This window comes from Bombina bombina, chromosome 5 (genome assembly GCF_027579735.1).
Source record: "Bombina bombina isolate aBomBom1 chromosome 5, aBomBom1.pri, whole genome shotgun sequence".
Taxonomy (NCBI): Eukaryota; Metazoa; Chordata; class Amphibia; order Anura; family Bombinatoridae; genus Bombina; species Bombina bombina.
The window spans coordinates 256,435,381-256,456,559 of NC_069503.1; the positions used below are offsets into that span (position 1 = coordinate 256,435,381).

Below are 21,179 nucleotides of genomic sequence, written 5' to 3' on the forward strand. Positions count from 1 at the left end.
CTTACCTGATAAATTTATTTCTTTCATATTAGCAAGAGTCCATGAGGCCCACCCTTTTTGTGGTGGTTATAATTTTTTTGTATAAAGCACAATTATTCCAATTCCTTATTTTTTATGCTTTCGCTCCTTTCTTATGACCCCGCTTCTTGGCTATTCGTTAAACTGAATTGTGGGTGTGGTGAGGGGTGTATTTATAGGCATTTTGAGGTTTGGGAAACTTTGCCCCTCCTGGTAGGAATGTATATCCCATACGTCACTAGCTCATGGACTCTTGCTAATATGAAAGAAATGAATTTATCAGGTAAGTTCTTACATAAATTATGTTTTTTTGTTAGGGTTGATAATATGCTATGCTTGTTTTAACTGTCTTCGCTTCTCTCTTGCGTAGAGTTACAGCATTACTTCTGAGCCCAATGTCTCCCAGGTAGATGCTGTTTAGGCAATGCCACAGTTCGCTCCTTAAAGGATTACTTTCTGTTATAATTTTTAAGCTAAATAACTAACATATTAAAGTTAATAAACATTAATTAAAACCTACTGACCTATATTTTCTCCAAAACGAAGTTTCATAACGTTCTAAAAGTTATATCTTTTATTCGCCGATGATGTCACGTTATCCTGCCCACTATTTTCAGCACTGCATGTTCAAAATACTTAAACCAATAACTTTGTGTTTAAAGCGCCATTTTGAAACCTAGGTATTGTAAACGGATTGGTACAGAGCAAAGGATACCCACGGAGTGGGTTTGGAAAACAATTAAATTTGCAGACAAGATTTATGATATATGGTAGAGATATGTTAATGAAATGCTATTGATTAAAAGTGTATTTGGGGTAGTTAGTTAGTAACAGGCATAGAAAATATTTACTTACAGTGGCCCTTTAAACGTTCCAAGCCTTCATGGGGTCACATGCAGTGCCCTGCGATTCCTCTCAATCTCCTGGAGGAGTGTTTTTGCCTGCAGATTTTGCAGCTCAGGTATTCTCTCAATATCTGCGGTGTTATCTGCCTTTCTTTTCTTTCAGGGAAAGTGCAAGAGGACATTTATATATTCAGATAGTAAGGTTTCTGTTAAATATGTTGCTATCCCTCATAAGTCTGATGCGGTGCAGTCGCTAGGAGCTTCTGAGGGTGATATATCACAATCGGACAGTATAATTTCTTCATCTGATGCTGAGGAGTATCCTTCAGATTTAAGCATGTACACCTTTGTGTATGGTAAGGTGGTTTTGGCTAATTTGGGCCGACTCCGATACGTATGTCATTGTCAACCCTAGGAGTCTAGTAAATTTTATAAATACTAGGATTCCTTATTGGAGGTTTTTCACAGGAATGGGAGAAGTCAGGAATTTCTTTTTTCCACGTCTCCTGTTTTTTTTAAAAAAAAAATGTTTCCTGTTAAATATCAGGGCGCACGGTGCCTTATGTAGTAGGGCATTTCTATTCTGGCTAAAAGAACTACGATTCCTAGAGAGGATAGCTGCTATTTTCAGGATCTATGGACTAAGCTGGTGACTTACATGGAAGTTTGTATTGCAACTGTGTCAAGTGCGGCATCTTATTGGTGCAATGCCTTTTCTAAATCCTATTAGGTAGAGACTCCTTTGGAGCAGCTCCAGTACAGAATTTAGGCTCTTAAGCTAGCCAATTCTTTATTTCTGATGCTACAAGCCACATGATATCTGACTTCGCTGTTCTAGTCCGTGGGGCTTTATGGACAGTGGGTTTTCCTCTGAGTCCAAGTTTCTGGTGCATCCATACAAGGGGTATGACCTTGTTTTTGGTCCTGATCTGATAGGATTAGTTCTGATATTAAGGATTTTGCCCCCATTCCGGAAATTGGTCCAAGTGGGGGGTTGATTCTCTCTGTTTGTTTTCAGACATGGATACGAGATGTTCCAGATAGTCTGTGGACATTGTGCTTCAGAGTTACTACTTAGTAGTCATTCCTTCCCTGCCTGAGGCAGGTTTCTCCTCTCAATTATATCTATGGGTTAGATAACTGTGAGGTGTTTTTGCGGTGCATTTAGGATTTCTCTTCACTGTGGGTGATAGTTCCAGTTCCTGTAAGAGAACAGGGTCTAGGATTTTATCATTTCTGTTTGAGGTTCCCGAAAATGAGGACATTTCGCCCTATAGTTGTCCTAAAGTGTCTCAAGGTTGTCTCAGGGTGCGGTTCTTCAAATGGAAACCAGTGAACTAGGAGGTTCAGTTCATAGTGACCTTAGTCCTGAAGGACGCGTAATTTCAAGTTCCGGAGGTTTGCCTTTCTGTCAAACTCTTTCAGTTTGTGGCTCTTTCCTTTGGCCTTACCATGGTTCTCAGAAGGGGCTGTATTGGCAGTGATCTGGTTTCAGGGAATTGCTGTGGTGCCATTCCTGGACATCATAATGGTTCAGGCATCAACTTTTCAAGATGCTTACTCTAATACTGAGATCTTGTTGTCTCTTCTTTCCTCGAATGGAAGTGTATCTGACAATGAGTTCCCTTGGTCTAGCTACAGAGGTAGTTTCTTAGGACCAGATTAGTTTCCCTGTCACTGAAATTATTTTTCCCAGAGGTCAGGAAATAGAGGATTTTTTCCTCTTGCTTCTTTCGGCACTCTTCTGTTTAGTCCTTCAGTGGCTCTATGTATGGAGGTAATGGTCTGATGGTTGCTTCATTGCACATCATCCCTTTGCTCGATCCATCTGATAGTCTGCGGTTATGCATGTTCAGATTGTGGACAGAGGATCTTGTGGTTTTGTCTTGGAGGATAGATCTTGATCTGTCGACATGAGATCCTTCCCTGTGGATCAGAGAAGGGAGTTTTTTGTGGAGTACTCGCTTTGCTTGCAAGAGGTAGCGGGATCTTTACCTGCATTCTCCAGAATTTTTTGGCTTTCTCAAGTACATTCTGTCTCGGGGCACATGTTTCCGGAGACTTTCCTATGTGTTAGTTATGGTCACTAGCCTGTTGGGTTGGTGACTATGTACTTGGGAGGAGCCTTCTCTCCCCATAACCTTTTTGGAGTAGAGAGCGATCTGAAATGCTCTGATAGCTTGGCCTCAGTTTTTCCAGTTTTCAGGTTCTAGTTGCATAATTTCATCTCAGTGGTTTACATTAACTACCTGGGAGGAACCTGGAGTTCCTTTGCCATAACTGGCGTGGATTGTTCGGTGGGCGGACGCCCACATTCTAGTTTGTTTTCTATTCTCTTTTCAAGAGTGTCTACCGGGAGCAGACTTCTTGACCAGTCAGATTTTTCATTCCGGGGAGTGGTCTCCTGGAGGGTTCTCTAGGTTAACCCTCACATGGGGGGGTGCTGGAGTTGGCAATGGAAGTACGCCAAGTTTCCAAGTTGTGTTTAGGGTCAGGCTGCTCTGCTAAATACCCTGGCGGTTCCTTGGGATTTTAATGGTTCCTGCATAGTCTTCCAGGATCAGGTTTTCAGACCTAGCGGAGATGTATTTCTTCCACCTTGGTGATTATTCCTGAGGAACGTCCTTCTGATTTAGGGTCCTTTCTTTCATCCTACTTTTGTTTTCTCTGAAGCTTTCAGCTTGGAGATTGAATGCTTAGTTCTGTCTAAAATACAGGAAAAAATATATATACACATATATCTATGTGTGTGTGTGTGTATATATAAATAATTTCCTCATTGAGATGATGATTTAGGCTTGCAACCCTGTTACTGGTAAATTTTACCATAAGGTATGACGTAAATTTACTGATTGGTGTGAGTCTATGGACTACTCTTGAAAGTAGGTTCGGGATTACTAGGTTTTAGCCCCCCCTCTCTGGGACGTTCTGGAAGATGTTTTGTCAGTCAGTTCTCTGAAGGGTCAGATTTCTGCGTTATCGTTTTTTTATACAGGTGTCTGGCGGTTGTGCCAGACGTGTAATCTTTTTGTCAGATTTTGGTTTAGTATCAGGCCTGTGTTTGTCTGTTGCTCCTCCTGGAGTTTTTAACCTTGGTTTTAAGGTTTTGCAGCAGGCTCAGTTTGAGCTGTAGCATTCCATAGATTTTAAAATTGTATCTTGTAATGTTTTTTCTTTTGTTGTATCTTCTGTTCGGAGAGTTTAAGTACTCTTGGCTTTTCAGTATGATTCGCTTTATTTTCTTTTGGACATTTTTTTATCCTAAGTGGATATATTGTTTGGGAATCTATGTTCCCTCTCTCTGTCCTCATTCTTTTCTTTTGAGGTACGTGTGTGCAGAGTTTGGATGTTGTGCAGGTTGCTGTATTAGATATCTACTGCTACTTCTCTTTTTTTTGGTTGAGAAGTTTTATTTTGTTTGCTTTTCAGAACTGCAGGGGTTGCAGTTTCCTGAGAGAGTTATGGTCATTATTCGAGGGCTGTCTCTTCTTTTTAGGCTTTCAAAATGAAGCTTCTTTGGCACAGATTTGTAAGTCTGCAACTTAGTTTTTTTCTTTGCATCTTTTCCAAATTTGATACTTTGTCTCGGTTGAGGCTTCTTTTGGGATATAGGTTCTTCAAGCAGTGGTGCCTTCTGTTTAGGTTACCTGTCTTGTCTCTCTAATCATCTGTGTCCTCTAGCTTGGGTATTGGTTCCCACTAGTAATTGATGATTCCGTGGACTCACCATATCTTAGCAAAGAAAACATAATTTATACTTACCTGATAAATTTATTTATTTGCGGATATGAGTCCACAGCCCCCACCCTTCATTTTAAGACAGGTATTTTTAACTAAAACCTCAGGCACCTCTACACCTTTGTGTTATATTTTTTGGGTAAGGGAAGTGACATACAGTCGTATGCAAAAGTTTAGGTACCACTGACAATTTCCATGATTTTCATTTATAAATAATTGGGTGTTTGGATCAGCAATTTCATTTTGATCTATCAAATAAACTGTAGGACATAGTAATATTTAAATAGTGAAATGAGGTTTATTGGATTAACAGAAAATGTGCAATATGCATCAAAACAAAATTAGACAGGTGCATAAATTTGGGCACCCTTGTCATTTTGTTGATTTGAATACCTGTAACTACCTAGCACTGATTAATAGGAACACACAGTTGGTTTGGTGAGCCCATTAAGCCTTGAACTTTATAGACAGGTGCATCCAATCATGAGAAAAGGTATTTAAGGTTGCCAATTGCAAGTTGTTTTTCTGTTTGACTCTCCTCTAAAGAGTGGCAACATGGGGGCCTCAAAACAACTCTCAAATGACCTGAAAACAAAGATTGTTCAACATTATGGTTTAGAGGAAGGCTACAAAAAGCTATTGCAGAGATTTCTTTATTTATTTTTTTAAAGTTTTTATTGCATACACATTATTACAAAATCAACAATCACATATATACTGTATCAACATAGAGAAAAAAGAGAAAAAAAAAATAGCCCATCTTATGTCCGGGGACGCAGCCCTCCATGAGTCAATTATACATAAAAAAAACACATACATATTATACCTCTAATATTTTGTCATACTTCTAAGTATTATCAGCTAAACCGATATTACCTTACAATCAAAATCTGATCCGACGAAAACATCTATAGCCTATATATATCACTAAATGGTATACATGACATTAATTATTTTCATTACTGTCTTATCTATTGAGAGAAAAAGAAAAAAAAAAAGAAAACTCTCTCACTTCTCTCACCCCTCCCCCCCACCGATTTAGACATTAACAGATTGTACCATACTGAAATAGATCTTTTACCACCTTTAATTTATTATTGCAGAGATTTAAGCTGTCAGTGTCCACTGTAAGGAACATAGTGAGGAAATGGAAGACCACAGGCACAGTTCTAGTTAAGGCCAGAAGCAAAATATGGGAGAGGCAAAGGCAAAAGATGGTGAGAATGGTCAAAAACAGCCCACAGACCACCTCCAAAGACCTACATCATCTTGCTGCAGATGTTGTCACTGTGCATCGTTCAACAATTCAGCGTATGGGAGAGTGATGCAGAAGAAGCCTTTTCTGCACACACTCCACAAACAGATTCGCTTGAGGTATGCAAACACACATTTGGACAAGCCAGCTTCATTTTGGAAGAAGGTGCTGTGGATTGATGAAACAAAGATTGAGTTATTTGGTCATATCAAGGGGCGTTATGCATGGCGACAAAAGAACACAGCTTTCCAAGACAAACACTTGCTAGCCACAGTAAAATTGAGTGGATGTTCCATCATGCTGTGGGGCTGTGTGGCCAGTGCCGGTACTGGGAATCTTGTTAAAGTTAAGGGTCGCATGGATTCCACTCAATATCAGCAGACACTTGAGAATAATGTTGAGGAATTAGTCACAACGTTGAAATTATGCCAGAGCTGGATATTTCAACAAGACAACGACCCAAAACACTGCTCAAAATCTAATCTGGCATTTATGCAGAGGAACAAGTGGAATGGCCATCCCAGTCCCCAGACCTGAATATCATTGAAAATCTGTTGGGTGATTTGAAGCGAGCTGTCCATGCCCGGCAACAATCAAACCTAACTGAACTGAAGATGTTTTGCAAGGAGGAATGGTCCAAAGTACCTTCATCCAGAATCCAGACACTCATTACAGGCTATAGGAATCGTCTAGAGGCTGTTATTTCTGCTAAAGGAGGCTCTACTAAATATTGATGCAATATTTCTGTTGGGGTGCCCAAATTTATGCACCTGTCTAATTTTGTTTTGATGCATATTGCGCATTTTCTGTTAATCCAATAAACTGCATTTCAATACTGAAATATTACTGTGTCCTACAGTTAATCGATGGATCAAAATTAAGTTGCTGATCCAAACACCCAATTATTTATAAATGAAAATCATGGAAATTGTCAAGGGGGCCTAAACTTTTGCATACGACTGTATATAGCAGCTTTGCTGTGGTACTCTTTGCCTCCTCCTGCTGGCCAGGAGTGATATTCTCACTAGTAATTGATGATTCCGTGGACTCACCATATCCGGAAATAAATTTATCAGGTAAGCGTATATTATGGGGATTTTTTTCTAAAACTTTTTTTGTTTGCTTTTCTATTACCATTATTTAAAGGAACAGTCTACACCAAAATTGTTACAACCAACAGTGTTATATTAATATACTTTATAATATTAAACCTCTAAATTTCTGCCTGTTTCTACGCCACTACAGACATCCTCTTATCACATGCATTTTTATTAGCTTTTTACAACAGGAGACTGCTAATTCATGTGTGACATATAGATAACATTGTACTCACTCCTGCAGAGTTGTTCAGGACACTGCACTAATTGGCTAAAATGAAAGACAATAGATAATAAATAGCCCTAAGATAAGGGGGCTGTCTGCAGAGACTTAGATACAAGGTAATCCCAGAGGTAAAAAGTATATTAATATAACAATAATAAAGGATTATCTGTCTTTTTAAACAATAAAAAAGTTTGGAGTAGGCTGTCCCTTTAAATATTGAAATTGTCAGTATAGGTAGGGATACAACAAGCAAAAGCAACTGTTTCAAGTGACAAAATCAAAGTAAAGGAGCCATCTGTAAACACTTAACACTCCAGCTAGCCGCCTTTTATCTGAATGCATTTTGCCACATTTTTTTACAACTAGAGGGCGTTAGTTCATGTGTGCCATATAGATAAAATTGTGCTCACACCCGTGGAGTTACCTAGGAGTCGGCACTGATTGGCTAAAATCAGTGTTTCAGGTAACAGCTCACTTTTCCCCTAAAACACTGTGTTGCAACCATCATTGTTTATATCAGCACTACAGATGTAAAAGCAGATTTTAAGGTCTTTGTCAATATATATGTATGATTTGGGTGGTGGCTTCAGTTGTTTTTTGTAACAAGCTTGCTATTGCATGTTGTTAGTAGTTTCTTCACCATACTCCTTTTTAAACGTTTCCAATTAGCTAATTTTTGTGGTCTATGAACATTGAAAACAAAAAATGTATTCTATATACTAATATAAGATAACTAATTATTTAGCCTTATGGAGTTATTTCCATCTAGATTACTTAATTGCACTACAAAAAGAACGGTTATATTGTGATCAGTGCTTGTGCTAATGTTGCTCTGTTTGTTTCTTACAGGAGGATTGTGTTTGCAGATACAAGCTGCTAGTGGAACTGGTACAAAAGAAGAAGCAGGCAAAAAGCTGATGATTAGCATCTATTTTAAAGCATGGAGAATGTTAAAGAATAAGCAGTACTATGCTAATTGTACCTCAGTATTTTCTTGAACATGTCATGTGCCTTAGAAATAAAATAATTAAAAGATCCGAAACATTTCACATGCTTACAAAATAAAACTTATTTTTTTATACCAGACACTGTTTCACTGTTTTTGGTATGAAGGTGTTGATATTATTTTGCCAGTTCTTAGACTGAAAAGGTCAACAGAAGTTATGGTTGGTACCTTGTACTGAAAGTCAGTAGTATATTAAGTAAAGTAACACACACACCTGAGTTATACATTGTTCATGTTTAGGTATATTTGGAGTAATGATGTGTGCTTAGTTACACATAGTAAAATAACTTTGCTGTACACTTTCATAATCTATTTGAAAATTGAGAATTTTTGAATTCTCAGAACTGGAAAAGCACACTGCAGACATCTCATGGTTAACCATGCTGTATATATTTCCCAAATTGGATTTAACAGATAAGAACAGTAAAACAGTGCACTCTAAACTGACATTATAACTGTAGCTAGCCTTGTCAGCCCATATTGGCTTCTCCAAATGAGGCAAGTTGTGGGTGGAAATTGAAACTTTAAAATGTTCTATAGCAAGATATCATAAATATTTTGTATTTACAAGGTATTTGATGTCCATTTAAGGCTGAAAGCGTTTTCTCCCACCAATTTGCAGACGGTGAGATATTCTCCATATTTATAATCCAATACCCTCATCTAATACTAATTTTAATGCATCTGAGCAAAGACTTACAATTCCTGATTATTTTAGTTATATTCCCCTGTTAGTTACTGAATATAGAAAGTTGACTGCCATTTTGTGTTTGGGTTTTGTTTCTGTGGATGATGCTGGCACATTAACATTTTTGTTTCAAAGTATAATATATGTAATGTATCATCCCTTCTAGTGGCTTTTTCCTCTATTATTTAATTTAAACGGTTACTGATTCAGGGAACAGGAATCCGAAATGTCAGGTAAAAGGTCCACAATAACCAAGTATCAACTGCCAGAAACGGCAGGCTTAAACAGTTTGCGATATGGTAACAAGCGCTTGCTGGTTAATCCAGTTGTGGATGTCTTCTTGTGTCCAGAAGAGCATAAGTACTACAGTGTGCAATATATCCAGAGCTGATAAAAAAATCCAGATAACACAGTAGATGCAGCAGTCAAAGTCTCTATTTCTGTGGTTCAAATTTATGCAGTGCTATTGTGACCGCCCATGGTAAGTAGACTGTTTTTTTATTTCTAAAAGTTTGAATATTGCCATATAACGACACTATATACAGTTGTGCTTAAGTTTACATATCCTGGCAGAATTTATGATTTCTTGGCCATTTTTCAGAGAATATGAATAACACAAAAGCTTTTCTTTCACTCATGGTTAGTATTTGGCTGAAGCCATTTATTTTTAATCAACTGTGTTTACTCTTTTTAAATCATTATGACAACAGAAACTACCCAAATGACCCTGATCAAAAGTTTACATACCCTGGTGATTTTGGCCTGATAACATGCACACAAGTTGACACAAAGGGGTTTGAATGGCTATTAAAGGTGACCATCCTCACCTGTGATATGTCTGCTTGTAATTAGTGTGTGTGTATAAAACGTCAATGAGTTTCTGGACTCCTGACAGAGACCCCCTTGCATCTTTCATCCAGTGCTGCACTGACGTTTCTGGATTTTGAGTCATGAGGAAAGCAAAAGAATTGTTAAAGGATCTGCGAAAAATGTAGCTGAACTGTATAAAACAGGAACGGGATATAAAAAGATATTCAAGGAATTGACAATGCAAATCAGCAGTGTACAAACTCTAATCAAGAAGTGGAAAAAGGGGTTCAGTTTCATAACATACTGCATTCATCTTGCCATCAATTCTGACCAAATTTCCTTTGCCTTTGTAGCTCACACATCCCCAAAACATCAGCGATCCACCTCCGTGTTTCACAGTAGGAATGGTGTACCTTTTTATCATAGGCCTTGTTGACTCCTCTCCAAATGTAGCATTTATGGTTGTGGCCAAAAAGCTCAATTTTGGTCTCATCACTCAAATGACTTTGTGCCAGAAGGTTTGAGGCTTGTCTCTGTGCTGTTTGGCGTATTGTAAGCGGGATACTTTGTGGCATTTGCGTAGTAATGGCTTTCTTCTGGCGTCTCGCCCATGCAGCCCATCTTTCTTCAAGTGCCTCCTTATTGTGCATCTTGAAACAGCCACACCACATGTCCTGTATTTCACCTGAAGTTCATTGTGGGTTTGTCTTTGCATCCCGAACAATTTTCCTGGCAATTTTAGTTGGTCTATATTTAAAAAGGGGGAGTGGAATAGTGCGCTAGTGTCAGGGGAGGAGATCAAACACCTTACTGGGTATGCTTAGATCCTTCAATCTAAGCAACAATGATGTACTTAAAAAAGTGTGGATAGTAAGGGCGCCAAAAAGCTAAAGATCTTAGGGGGTAGTGTTTATGTAAATCTGCTATAATTGCATTAATATTAGTGGTGCATTGGGTGTAAGAAATTATTTTACATATACACTCTAAACATGCTGGATAAATTTTGAATATTTTTAATAAAGGTTAAAATTTCTCATTTATACATAGACACTTGTATGAAATAATTATTAGAGACGTCTCTCTATTATATTGGGGATCCAACCAACAATATCACAAATTTGCAAAGTTATGCAATCTTAAAAATCCGTATGATATAAGAAATGTATCAGTTATATGACAATCTATACAATGTTAAAAAATAATAAAAATTGTAGCAGCCTTGTATCTAAAACAATATTGAATGAACTCTGTTGTGTTCTTATATAAGAAAGTTCCTCTCCATTTGGAGAGATATAATAGCTGGAGTTCTTTTACAGCGGTGCTATGAGAAACTTGTTTAGTGCGTCTAAGTCCAGAGAGTATTTAGTTAAAAGTTTTTTTATATGTATAAGCGTCCCACATATATTTGTTATCTTCTAGTGGTAACGTACCTCTCTTTTCTGGTATCCTAAGGCCGTGCGGTGAGCTGTGTTTCTTCCACGGCTTGTCTTTGCCTTGTGAAACCAGCGTCTGACGTCACACCCGGTTATCCACAGGAGCCGCCCCACAGGTGTCAATCACTTTCCCGGAGATACTCTTAGGTAGTTACCACTTGTAGCAGTTAGTTCCAAATAAGATTCTTGATAAAGCTCCTAAGGGAGTGAAACGCGTAGAAGTGAGAGGACCTTGCACCAGAGTTCTACTACAATTTGACAACCCGGGTTGACCCTTTAAAGTTGGAGCTGTTCCTGGTAACAGAACACCTGTTTGAACAAAAATAACCTGCGTGCCCAAAGCACTAAGAGCAGGCTACCACAAGACAAGGGACTTGTCCTAAGGATCGCCAATACTGGCGACATCAAAATACACTCTATTTGGAACTAACTGCTACAAGTGGTAACTGCCTAAGAGTATCTCCGGGAAAGTGATTGACACCTGTGGGGCGGCTCCTGTGGATAACCGGGTGTGACGTCAGACGCCGGTTTCACAAGGCAAAGACAAGCCGTGGAAGAAACACAGCTCACCGCACGGCCTTAGGATACCAGAAAAGAGAGGTATGTTACCACTAGAAGATAACAAATATATGTGGGACGCTTATACATATAAAAAAACTTTTAACTAAATACTCTCTGGACTTAGACGCACTAAACAAGTTTCTCATAGCACCGCTGTAAAAGAACTCCAGCTATTATATCTCTCCAAATGGAGAGGAACTTTCTTATATAAGAACACAACAGAGTTCATTCAATATTGTTTTAGATACAAGGCTGCTACAATTTTTATTATTTTTTAACATTGTATAGATTGTCATATAACTGATACATTTCTTATATCATACGGATTTTTAAGATTGCATAACTTTGCAAATTTGTGATATTGTTGGTTGGATCCCCAATATAATAGAGAGACGTCTCTAATAATTATTTCATACAAAAGTCTATGTATAAATGAGAAATTTTAACCTTTATTAAAAATATTCAAAATTTATCCAGCATGTTTAGAGTGTATATGTAAAATAATTTCTTACACCCAATGCACCACTAATATTAATGCAATTATAGCAGATTTACATAAACACTACCCCCTAAGATCTTTAGCTTTTAGCGCCCTTACTATCCACACTTTTTTAAATCTTAGTTGGTCTACCTGACCGTTGTTTGGTTTCAACAGAACCCCTCGTTTTCCACTTTTTAATTAAGAGTTTGAACACTGCTGATTTGCATTCTCAGTTCCTTGGATATCTTTTTATATCCCTTTCCTGTTTTATACAGTTCAACTACCTTTTCCCGCAGATCCTTTGACAATTCTTTTGCTTTCCCTATGACTCAGAATCCAGAATCGTCAGTGCAGCACTGGATGAAAGATGCAAGGGTCTGTCAGGAGTCCAGAAACTCATTGACCTTTTATACACACACACTAATTACAAGCAAACATATCACCGGTGAGGATGGTTACCTTTAATAGCCATTTAAACTCCTTTGTGTCAACTTGTGTGCATGTTATCAGGCCAAAATCAGCAGGGTATGTAAACTTTTGATCAGGGTCATTTGGGTAGTTTCTGTTGTCGTCATGATTTAAAAAGAGTAAACACAGTTGATAATAAATGGCTTCAGCCAAACACTATCATTCATATTCTCTGAGAAATGGCCAAGAAATCATAAATTCTGCCAGGGTATGTAAACTTATGAGCACAACTGTACATATCTTGTGTGTCAGCATACAGACTTCATCATGTGTTACTTGTTCAAGAACAGCAGAATCTTCATTTATTTTGCAAGATGTACCGAGTCCACAGTTTCGTCCTTGTGGGATATTATCCTTCCCAACACGAAGTGGCAAATAGAGCACCCACAACAGAGCTGTCTATATAGCTCCCCCTTAACTCCACCCCCCAGTCATTCTCTTTGTCGGCTCTAAGTAGGAAGGGTAAAGTGAAAGAGGTGGTAAACTGTTAGTTTTTAATTTTCTTCAAGCAAGAGTTTGTTATTTTTAAATGGTACCGGTGTGTACTATTTACTTTCAGACAGGAAATAGATGAAGATTTCTGCCTAGAGGATGATGATCTTAGCATTTGTAACTAAGGTCCACTACTGTGTCCCACAGAAGCTGGGGAGTACAGGAAAACTTCAGTGTGAGGAACAGTTTCTTGCTATACAGCAATGAGGTATGTTCAGTCATTTTTTCTGCAGAGACTGTGATAACTCAGGCTGACAGTAACCCCATGAGGGGAAGGGGAAGCAGTAATCCTAGTCTTAGAAGGGGCATTACTAGCTTGCATAAAGGGCTTATTTTATGGGACACTCAGTTTGAATGATATATAACCAAACATTTGTATGTTCTGGGAGTGCTGTTTTTATTACTGGGACAACTGTATTGAGGGTACACTTGGCTTTTTTGGGGTTTTTATAACCCACATGGTGGAAAAAAACGCTTTGTAGATTTTTCTAAAGGCCTTTGTAACATCGAGTGAGATGGGCGGGGCCTAATTTCGCACCTCAGTTGCGCAGTTGTTTTCTATAGACAGACAGCAAGCTACAACACCGTAGGGTCTTGGTGAACTTCTGGGGCCTAATCGAAGCTTTATCCCCACATTATCAATTCCTAGGGCAGGTAGGCGCCACAGCAGAGTTGTGGCAAGGTGCTGACGGGTTTTTACCGGTCTTTGGCACTTTGTCAATCTGGTTTTTCTATTTGGGGGTTAATTGTTAAGTTGCTTGTGATGCAATCTTACTATAGCTCAGTGTGTCTACTGCAAAAAGTTCGGAAAATTTGAGGTAATTTTAAGCAGTTTTGCATTTTATGTATGTCTTTTTTTTTTCTCTTAAAGGCACAGTACCGTTTTTGAAAATTGTTGCTTTTTCATTAAAGTGTTTTCCAAGCTTGCTTGTCTCATTACTAGCCTGTTCAACATGTCTGACATTGAGGAAACTCATTGCTCAATTTGTTTAGAAGCCATTGTGGAACCCCCTCTTAGAATGTGTCCCACTTGTACTGATATGTCTATAAATTGCAAACAGCATATTTTGACCTATAAGAGTTTGGCGCTGGATGATTCTCAGACAGAAGGAAATCAGGTTTTGTCATCTAGTTCTCCCCAAGTGTCACAACCAGTAACGCCCGCACAAGTGATGCCAAGTACCTCTAGTGTGTCTAATTCTTTCACCTTACAAGATATGGCCTCAGTTATGAATACTACCCTCACAGAGGTTTTATCTAAACTGCCTGGGTTGCAGGGGAAGCGCAGTAGCTCTGGGTTAAGAACGAATGCTGAGCCTTCTGACGCTTTAGTAGCCGTATCCGATATTCCCTCACAATGTTCAGAGGTAGGGATGAGAGATTTCTTATTCAGGAAAAATGTTCCCTCAGACAGATTCAGATATGACGGCATTTAAATTTAAGCTAGAACACCTCCGCTTATTGCTCAGGGAGGTTTTAGCGACTCTGGATGATTGTGACCCTATTGTAGTTCCAAAGAAATTGTGTAAAATGGACAAATATTTAGACTTTCCTGTGTACACTGATGTATTCCAGTCCCTAAGAGGGTTTCGGACATTGTTGCTTAGGAGTGGGATAGACCAGGTATTCCGTTCGCTCCCCCTCCTGTTTTTAAGAAGATGTTTCCCATATCTGACACCATGCGGGACTCATGGCAGACGGTCCCTAAGGTGGAGGGAGCTATTTCTACTCTGGCTAAGCGTACAACTATACCTATTGAGGACAGTTTTGCTTTCAAAGATCCTATGGATAAAAAATTAGAGGGTCGGGGGGCGTGTCTGGCCAGCAGCAGTGATGGCTGCTTTTCTACTCGGCTGAGCAAATGAGTTGATGAATCCGCTATTTATCACTCAGAGGATTTGTAATCTAAGTAATTTTCTAGCATTGAAGCAGAGTTAAAGTGACGCTGAACAGATTACACTACTTTTCAGAGAGATTCCAGCCCGGAACACCTTAATAGATGAAGTGCAGAGCGGAGGTCATATGACGACCTAGGCCTTCATCTCGCCCTCCCTATATTTCTGTTGATACAGAACGAACAGCTGTATATGCTGTAAGCTTTCCAACTACCAGGACCAATTCACCGCAAGGCATAGTGAACACTGTGAACTTTTGGTAACTGAGTCATTTGCACTGAAGCAAGAAATATTTTGTGAACACTAAAATATCTGATATTACTGGTCGAAACTACGCACAGATAGACCCTTTACATAAAGATAGAGGCAGATTGGGATCTTATGCTAATCCAACCCTGTTCCTGTTCACTGTTAATATGGCGACAAAAGTTGAGCTGATCATAGAAGAATTATGCCTAACGATGGAAGAACATTTTTTTTTTTTTTTTTTTTTTTTTTAAACAATTTTTATTGAGGAATTATACGATACAGTAGACTTGCTTTGACAGGAGAGTACAATAATATATCAAATTGGTATTTTAAAAAACATGCTTGTGGATCTTGAATAGTTGTCCTCATTTTAGTCCCTTTAAATAACAATGCGGACCACTCATGGGTCCTCCATGCTGTAATGTAAGCATAAAGGTAGGGATTGTGTATAATTAAAACAAAAAAAACAAACAATTTGAACAAAACAAACAGAAACAAATAAAATATGAAACTGTGAAGGGCTATATCTGGACGGGTAAAGTTCTATTCTGTTATCAGCATCTGAAAGACCTGGTTTTGTGGGTACAATTGATATTGCGTAAGAAAATATAATCTTAAGAGTAAGGAGAGTTTTGCTATATAGAGACTCCCTACTTATGAAAAATAAAAAGAAGAAAATAGAAGGAAAAGATTATAAGAAGATAATTGTGCTACCACATCTTTAACCTGGTATATACTTGAGGTTTCCTCCCCTGCAAGAGGTCACTGTATCTGCAAATTAACACTGCCTGACTCTCATGTTACCTATTCTGGGGTTCCCAGGGTTCATTGCTGATTATAAGCAATGGCTTAAGTGATACTAAATGGTGTGCATATGCAAAGGTTAAATATATTTATATAGTACACATACTGATGGAAAATGCAGTCAGGATACAATACAATCATGAGAAGCATATTAGCGTTCTTATATTAACAGACATCTCCCCATCCTCATCTATTACTAACCTTATTTTCATATACCTCAGGGTGAGATATGGTACTATTAAGGGCAATATCTGTACAGGCAAAGGATTATTCCGTTGCCTGAATCTGATAGACATGGTTTTGTAAATGTGGTTGATGCTGCGTGGGAGAGTGCAATCTTATGAGTAAGGAGATTTTTGCTATATAGAAACTCCATGCTTGTATGAAATGTAAAGGAAAGAATAGGAGAGAAAGCTATTAAGCAGATAAATGTGCTACCACATCTTTGCAAAAGGTCATTTCTGCCTGACGCTCATGTTGTCTACTCTGGGGTCCCTAAGGTTCATTGCAGGTTACAATCAGTGACTTAAATGGTAAGTTGTGTGGCGGGCTTCACAATGTTATGCATATTCAAAGAGTAGAACAAACATTTCAAACTATAACATCAAAAATATGTTCCTTAAACTAAGCTAAGCAGAGATAACAAGGCATCTCATACTAACACTGCCAGAAACAGATTACATCTCTACCCCCAGCGTCTCATCAGGAAAGTCTGCTCGGTGCCTGTTACCACGCAGTTTGCTGGGGGACTGCGATCAGCAACTGCCAACATACCAATTTTTACCCCGGGATCATTTGTCAGCAAAATGTCTAGTCCGGTTGTGGTTTCATTCTTTCTGGATATTCCTCCTTGTTCCCAGTTTAATGTAGCCAATGCCGGAGCGACCCTCTGCCACCATACTCCATTGCGGGCGACCTCCGTTGTTTGAGAGCCCAACCATGCGTTCCTGTATTTGAATCCTCCTTGGACTGGCAACATAACTGCGGTCGGTAGTTCCGTCTTGGTGTGAGGGGGCTCCCCTCTGTGTGTATCCGAGGCCTGGTAGGTTTGCTCCGTGTTAAGCTGCACACTCGGGATAGGTAGATCATCAGCCATACAGGTATTGGCGTCTTGCTTTGTTACCGCTTGTTCCATCGGGTGGCTCACTACATCTCTTTCCTCTGACAAGCGTTTCAACAAATAGTCATAAGGGGCCCTCTCTATAAGCCTGTGCACAAGAGACGCAAGTCTTGCAGGGAAGTCCTCAGTATGTTCTAGACAGTTCTTGTCCGTCGTATCAGTCATACTTTAGCGTTATTTCTTCTCTCCTTCAGGAATCTGGTTGCAATAAATATTAAGTTAGATTGCAGGTCAGATTATTGTCCAATCAGAGAGATATTTTGAAGAGGTTCAGTAAGTCCAACTATGCAGACGGCACTGATAACCCGGCTCTTCCCGGGGGGGAGGTGTATGCCTTGTAGTAGCAGGCCGCCGCCTAAGGCTTATATAATCCGATCTGGGCCCTCAGTGTCATAAAAACGACGAAGAAAAGGCACATAGGGTCACAATTTCCAGAGCTGTGGAGTTTAATATAATGTGCTCTTGCTCTTGCCGTTAAAAATATAATAATCGGCGGATTATTTAGAATCTTACAGGAGCCTTCAGAAAAATGTGTCCTGTTCAGAACGCTGCACGGACACGCCCCCCAATGGAAGAACATTTTAATAGTCTCATCAGAGACGTGGAAACATTGCTAACTCCGTTACTTGACATCACTTTAGGCGAAGAGACATCTCTGGCTATGCCAGATGTACCGCATGAAGAGGCTTTTGCGACATATAGTGAACCGCTGCTGCACACCTTTGAGCTACCTCCTGAGTCCTACCGTTCAATGCGGGAGTCTGAGATTAAGTTGACAAGATGGCGGGTGGAAAGTGCAGTACAGGTGGAGTGTCTAGAATTTTGGCAGCACTCGGATGGAATTGTGGAGGAGTTACAGAGAGGAGCGCTATGCCTTACCTCTTTAGGATCAACGGATCGGAGGATTGCATGCCTGATCTCGGACTGCATTTTCCCTTCCTATTTGCCACTCTCGCCTGTACCAGAGAGAAAAGTGAGGGCCCAGCGGCTGATTATCGTTTTTGAGCGCCAGTATTGGAACAGAGGGACGATATCATTAATACTGACTTTGTGGAGCTGGCAAGTTTTCCTTTCAGGACATTTTAGTCATACTCGTATTTCTGGTATGATCAGACAGGGTGTGGGCTAAGGAGAGACATTAGGTCCAGACTTGATTTATTTTGGTACACATAATATAATTCTCCGGGTGAATGGAGGAATGGTTCAAGTTCAATTACATTTAGTTTTTTTATATGTGCATTTATTGTTAAAGTGAGTATGCCAAGAACTGTTGATGCATTTTTTGTTTAAACATCCCATCTCTGAGCCTTAACTACAGTCTAGATAAGCTGGTGATCTGTAACTTAACAACTAGCCGTTTTGAAGTAAAAATTTCTACTATTCATATATTTTATGTTCTCTGACATTATACCTTTCATCTGTGAAGTGAGCTTATAACCTGATCCCATAAGAGGTGTATACAGTTATTTCTTATGGTAGTTCCGTGCCAGTTTGGTAGTACAGCTTTAACCCTAACCATTCAGGATGTCACTATACCTTATATTTTACCTAGTAATAGCTGAATTTTCCACTTTGCCATGTAAATACATTTAACATCATTTTGACACAGCCTAACATGGTTTTATCTATATTGACTACATCCTGTTTGACCACTACTAGTTCACCCCCCTCCCTTGTTTCCATCGCTTACTGGTTAAGCCTAGGGACGTAGACCCCATACGCACTACCCAATTTTGTTTGATAATGTTCATTTTTAGTGTGATACCAATTTACCCCCTTCCCCTTCAAATTAAGTATTATTCTAGCGAGTAAAAAAACAAAGACAAGAAAGAAAAAAAAAGGTTCAGCATTGGAGATCCTTGAGTGGTCTCGTTATGTTTTAATTTTCCAACTATAACGTCCTATTTTGTATATTTTTGCCATTTTAGCGCGTAGAGCGTTATGGCTTAAGTCCTGGTCGGCTGATATGTCATCAAAATCTAAGCTTTTGACTATCCCTTTCAAAGGTAAGACCCTATTCGGGCCTGAACTGAAAGAGATCGTTTCAGATATCACTGGAGGGAAGGGTCATGCCCTCCCTCAGGATAAGTCACATAAATCGAGGAGGATAAGTCAAATATGTCGAGGACCAAACAAAATAATTTTCGTTCCTTTTGAAACATCAAGGGTGGTCCCGCTTCCTCTTCCCCTGCTGCAAAGCAAGAGGGGAACTTTGCTCAATCCAGGCCAGTCTGGAGACCTAACCAGGCTTGGAACAAGGGTAAACAGACCAAGAAGCCTGCTGCTGCCACTAAGACAGCATGAAGGGGTAGCCCCGATCCGGCCTGGGCAAGAGACGTTCAGGACTCCTGGGCTGTAGAAATTGTAACCCAGGGGTATCTTCTAGATTTCAAAGATTCTCCTCCAAAGGGGAGATTCCATCTTTCTCAATTGTCTGTAAACCAGACAAAAAGAGAGGCTTTCTTACGCTGTGTAGAAGACCTTTTTTACCATGGGAGTGATCTGCCCAGTTCCAAAAGCAGAACAGGGGCAGGGGTTCTACTCCAATCTATTTGTGGTTCCCAAAAAAGAGGGAACCTTCAGACCAATTCTAGATCTCAAGATCCTAAATCAATTCCTAAGAGTCCCATCCTTCAAGATGGAGACCATTCGGACTATTTTACCAATGATCCAGGAGGGCCGTGGACTTAAAGGATGTGTATCTACACATTCCTATCCACAAAGATCATCACCAATTCCTCAGGTTTGCCTTTCTGGACAAGCATTACCAGTTTGTGGCTCTTCCCTTCGGGTTGGCCACAGCGCCAAGAATCTTCACAAAGGTACTAGGGTCCCTCCTGGCGGTCTTAAGGCCGCGGGCATAGCAGTGGCGCCTTATCTAGGCGACATCTTAATTCAAGCGTCGACTTTCCAACTAGCCAAGTCTCACATGGACTTAGTGTTGGCCTTTCTAAGATCTCACGGGTGGAAGGTGAACATAAAGAAGTGGTCTCTTTCCCCTCTCACAAGAGTTTCATTTCTAGGGAATCTGATAGACTCAGTGGAGATGAAAATATTTCTGACGGAGGTCAGGAAATCAAAGATTTTGACCACCTGCCGAGCTCTTTATTCCATTCCTTGGCCGTCAGTGGCTCACTGTATGGAAGTAATCAGACTTATGATAGCGGCAATGGACGTTGTTCCATATGCTCGCTTACATCTCAGAACACTGCAACTATCCATGCTCAGACAGTGGAATGGGGATTATGCAGATTTATCTCCTAAGATAAACCTGGATCAAGAGACCAGAGACTCTCTTCTTTGGTGGTTGTCACAGGATCACCTGTCCCGGGGAATGTGTTTCCACAGGCCAGCATGGGTTATAGTGACGACAGACGCCAGCCTACTGGGCTGGGGTGCAGTCTGGAATTCCCTGAAAGCACAAGGTTTGTGGACTCAGGAGGAGGCCCTCCTACCGATAAATATTCTGGAATTAAGAGCGATATTCAATGCTCTTCAGGGGTGGCCTCGGCCAGATTCATCAGATTTCAGTCGGACAACATCATGACTGTGGCTTATATCAATCATCAGGGGTGAACAAGGAGTTCCTTAGCGATGATAGAAGTTTCCAGGATAATCCGATGGGCAGAGACTCACACTTGCCATCTGTCAGCGATCTATATCCCAGGTGTAGAGAACTGGGAGGCAGATTTTCTAAGTCGTCAGTTCATCTGGGGGAGTGGGAACTCCATCCGGAGGTGTTTGCTCAACTGGTTCAGCAGTACCCTGGTCGTTCAACCTGCCTTATGTGTTTCCCCCTTTCCCTCTCCTTCCGCGTATGATTGCCAGAATCAAACAGGAGAGAGATTCGGTGATTTTGATAGCGCCTGCGTGGCCACGAAGGACTTGGTATGCAGACCTGGTGGACATGTCATCTCTGCCACCGTGGACTCTGCCACTGTGACGGGACCTTTTGATTCAAGGTCCATTCAAGCATCCAAATCTAATTTCTCT

The 21,179-nt window shown here is 39.9% G+C and overlaps 1 protein-coding gene across 1 annotated transcript in view; it reads left to right on the plus strand.

Annotated features, from left to right (window-relative positions):
- Positions 1–8,265, plus strand: part of DNAJC1 (DnaJ heat shock protein family (Hsp40) member C1) — an 823,579-nt gene extending 815,314 nt beyond the window's left edge. The window contains exon 12 of the mRNA XM_053713958.1: positions 8,029–8,265. Within this exon, the coding sequence (XP_053569933.1) occupies positions 8,029–8,097 (69 nt within the window). The 3' untranslated portion in view covers positions 8,098–8,265. The remainder of the gene's footprint in view (positions 1–8,028) is intronic.
- Positions 8,266–21,179: the final 12,914 nt, after the last annotated feature.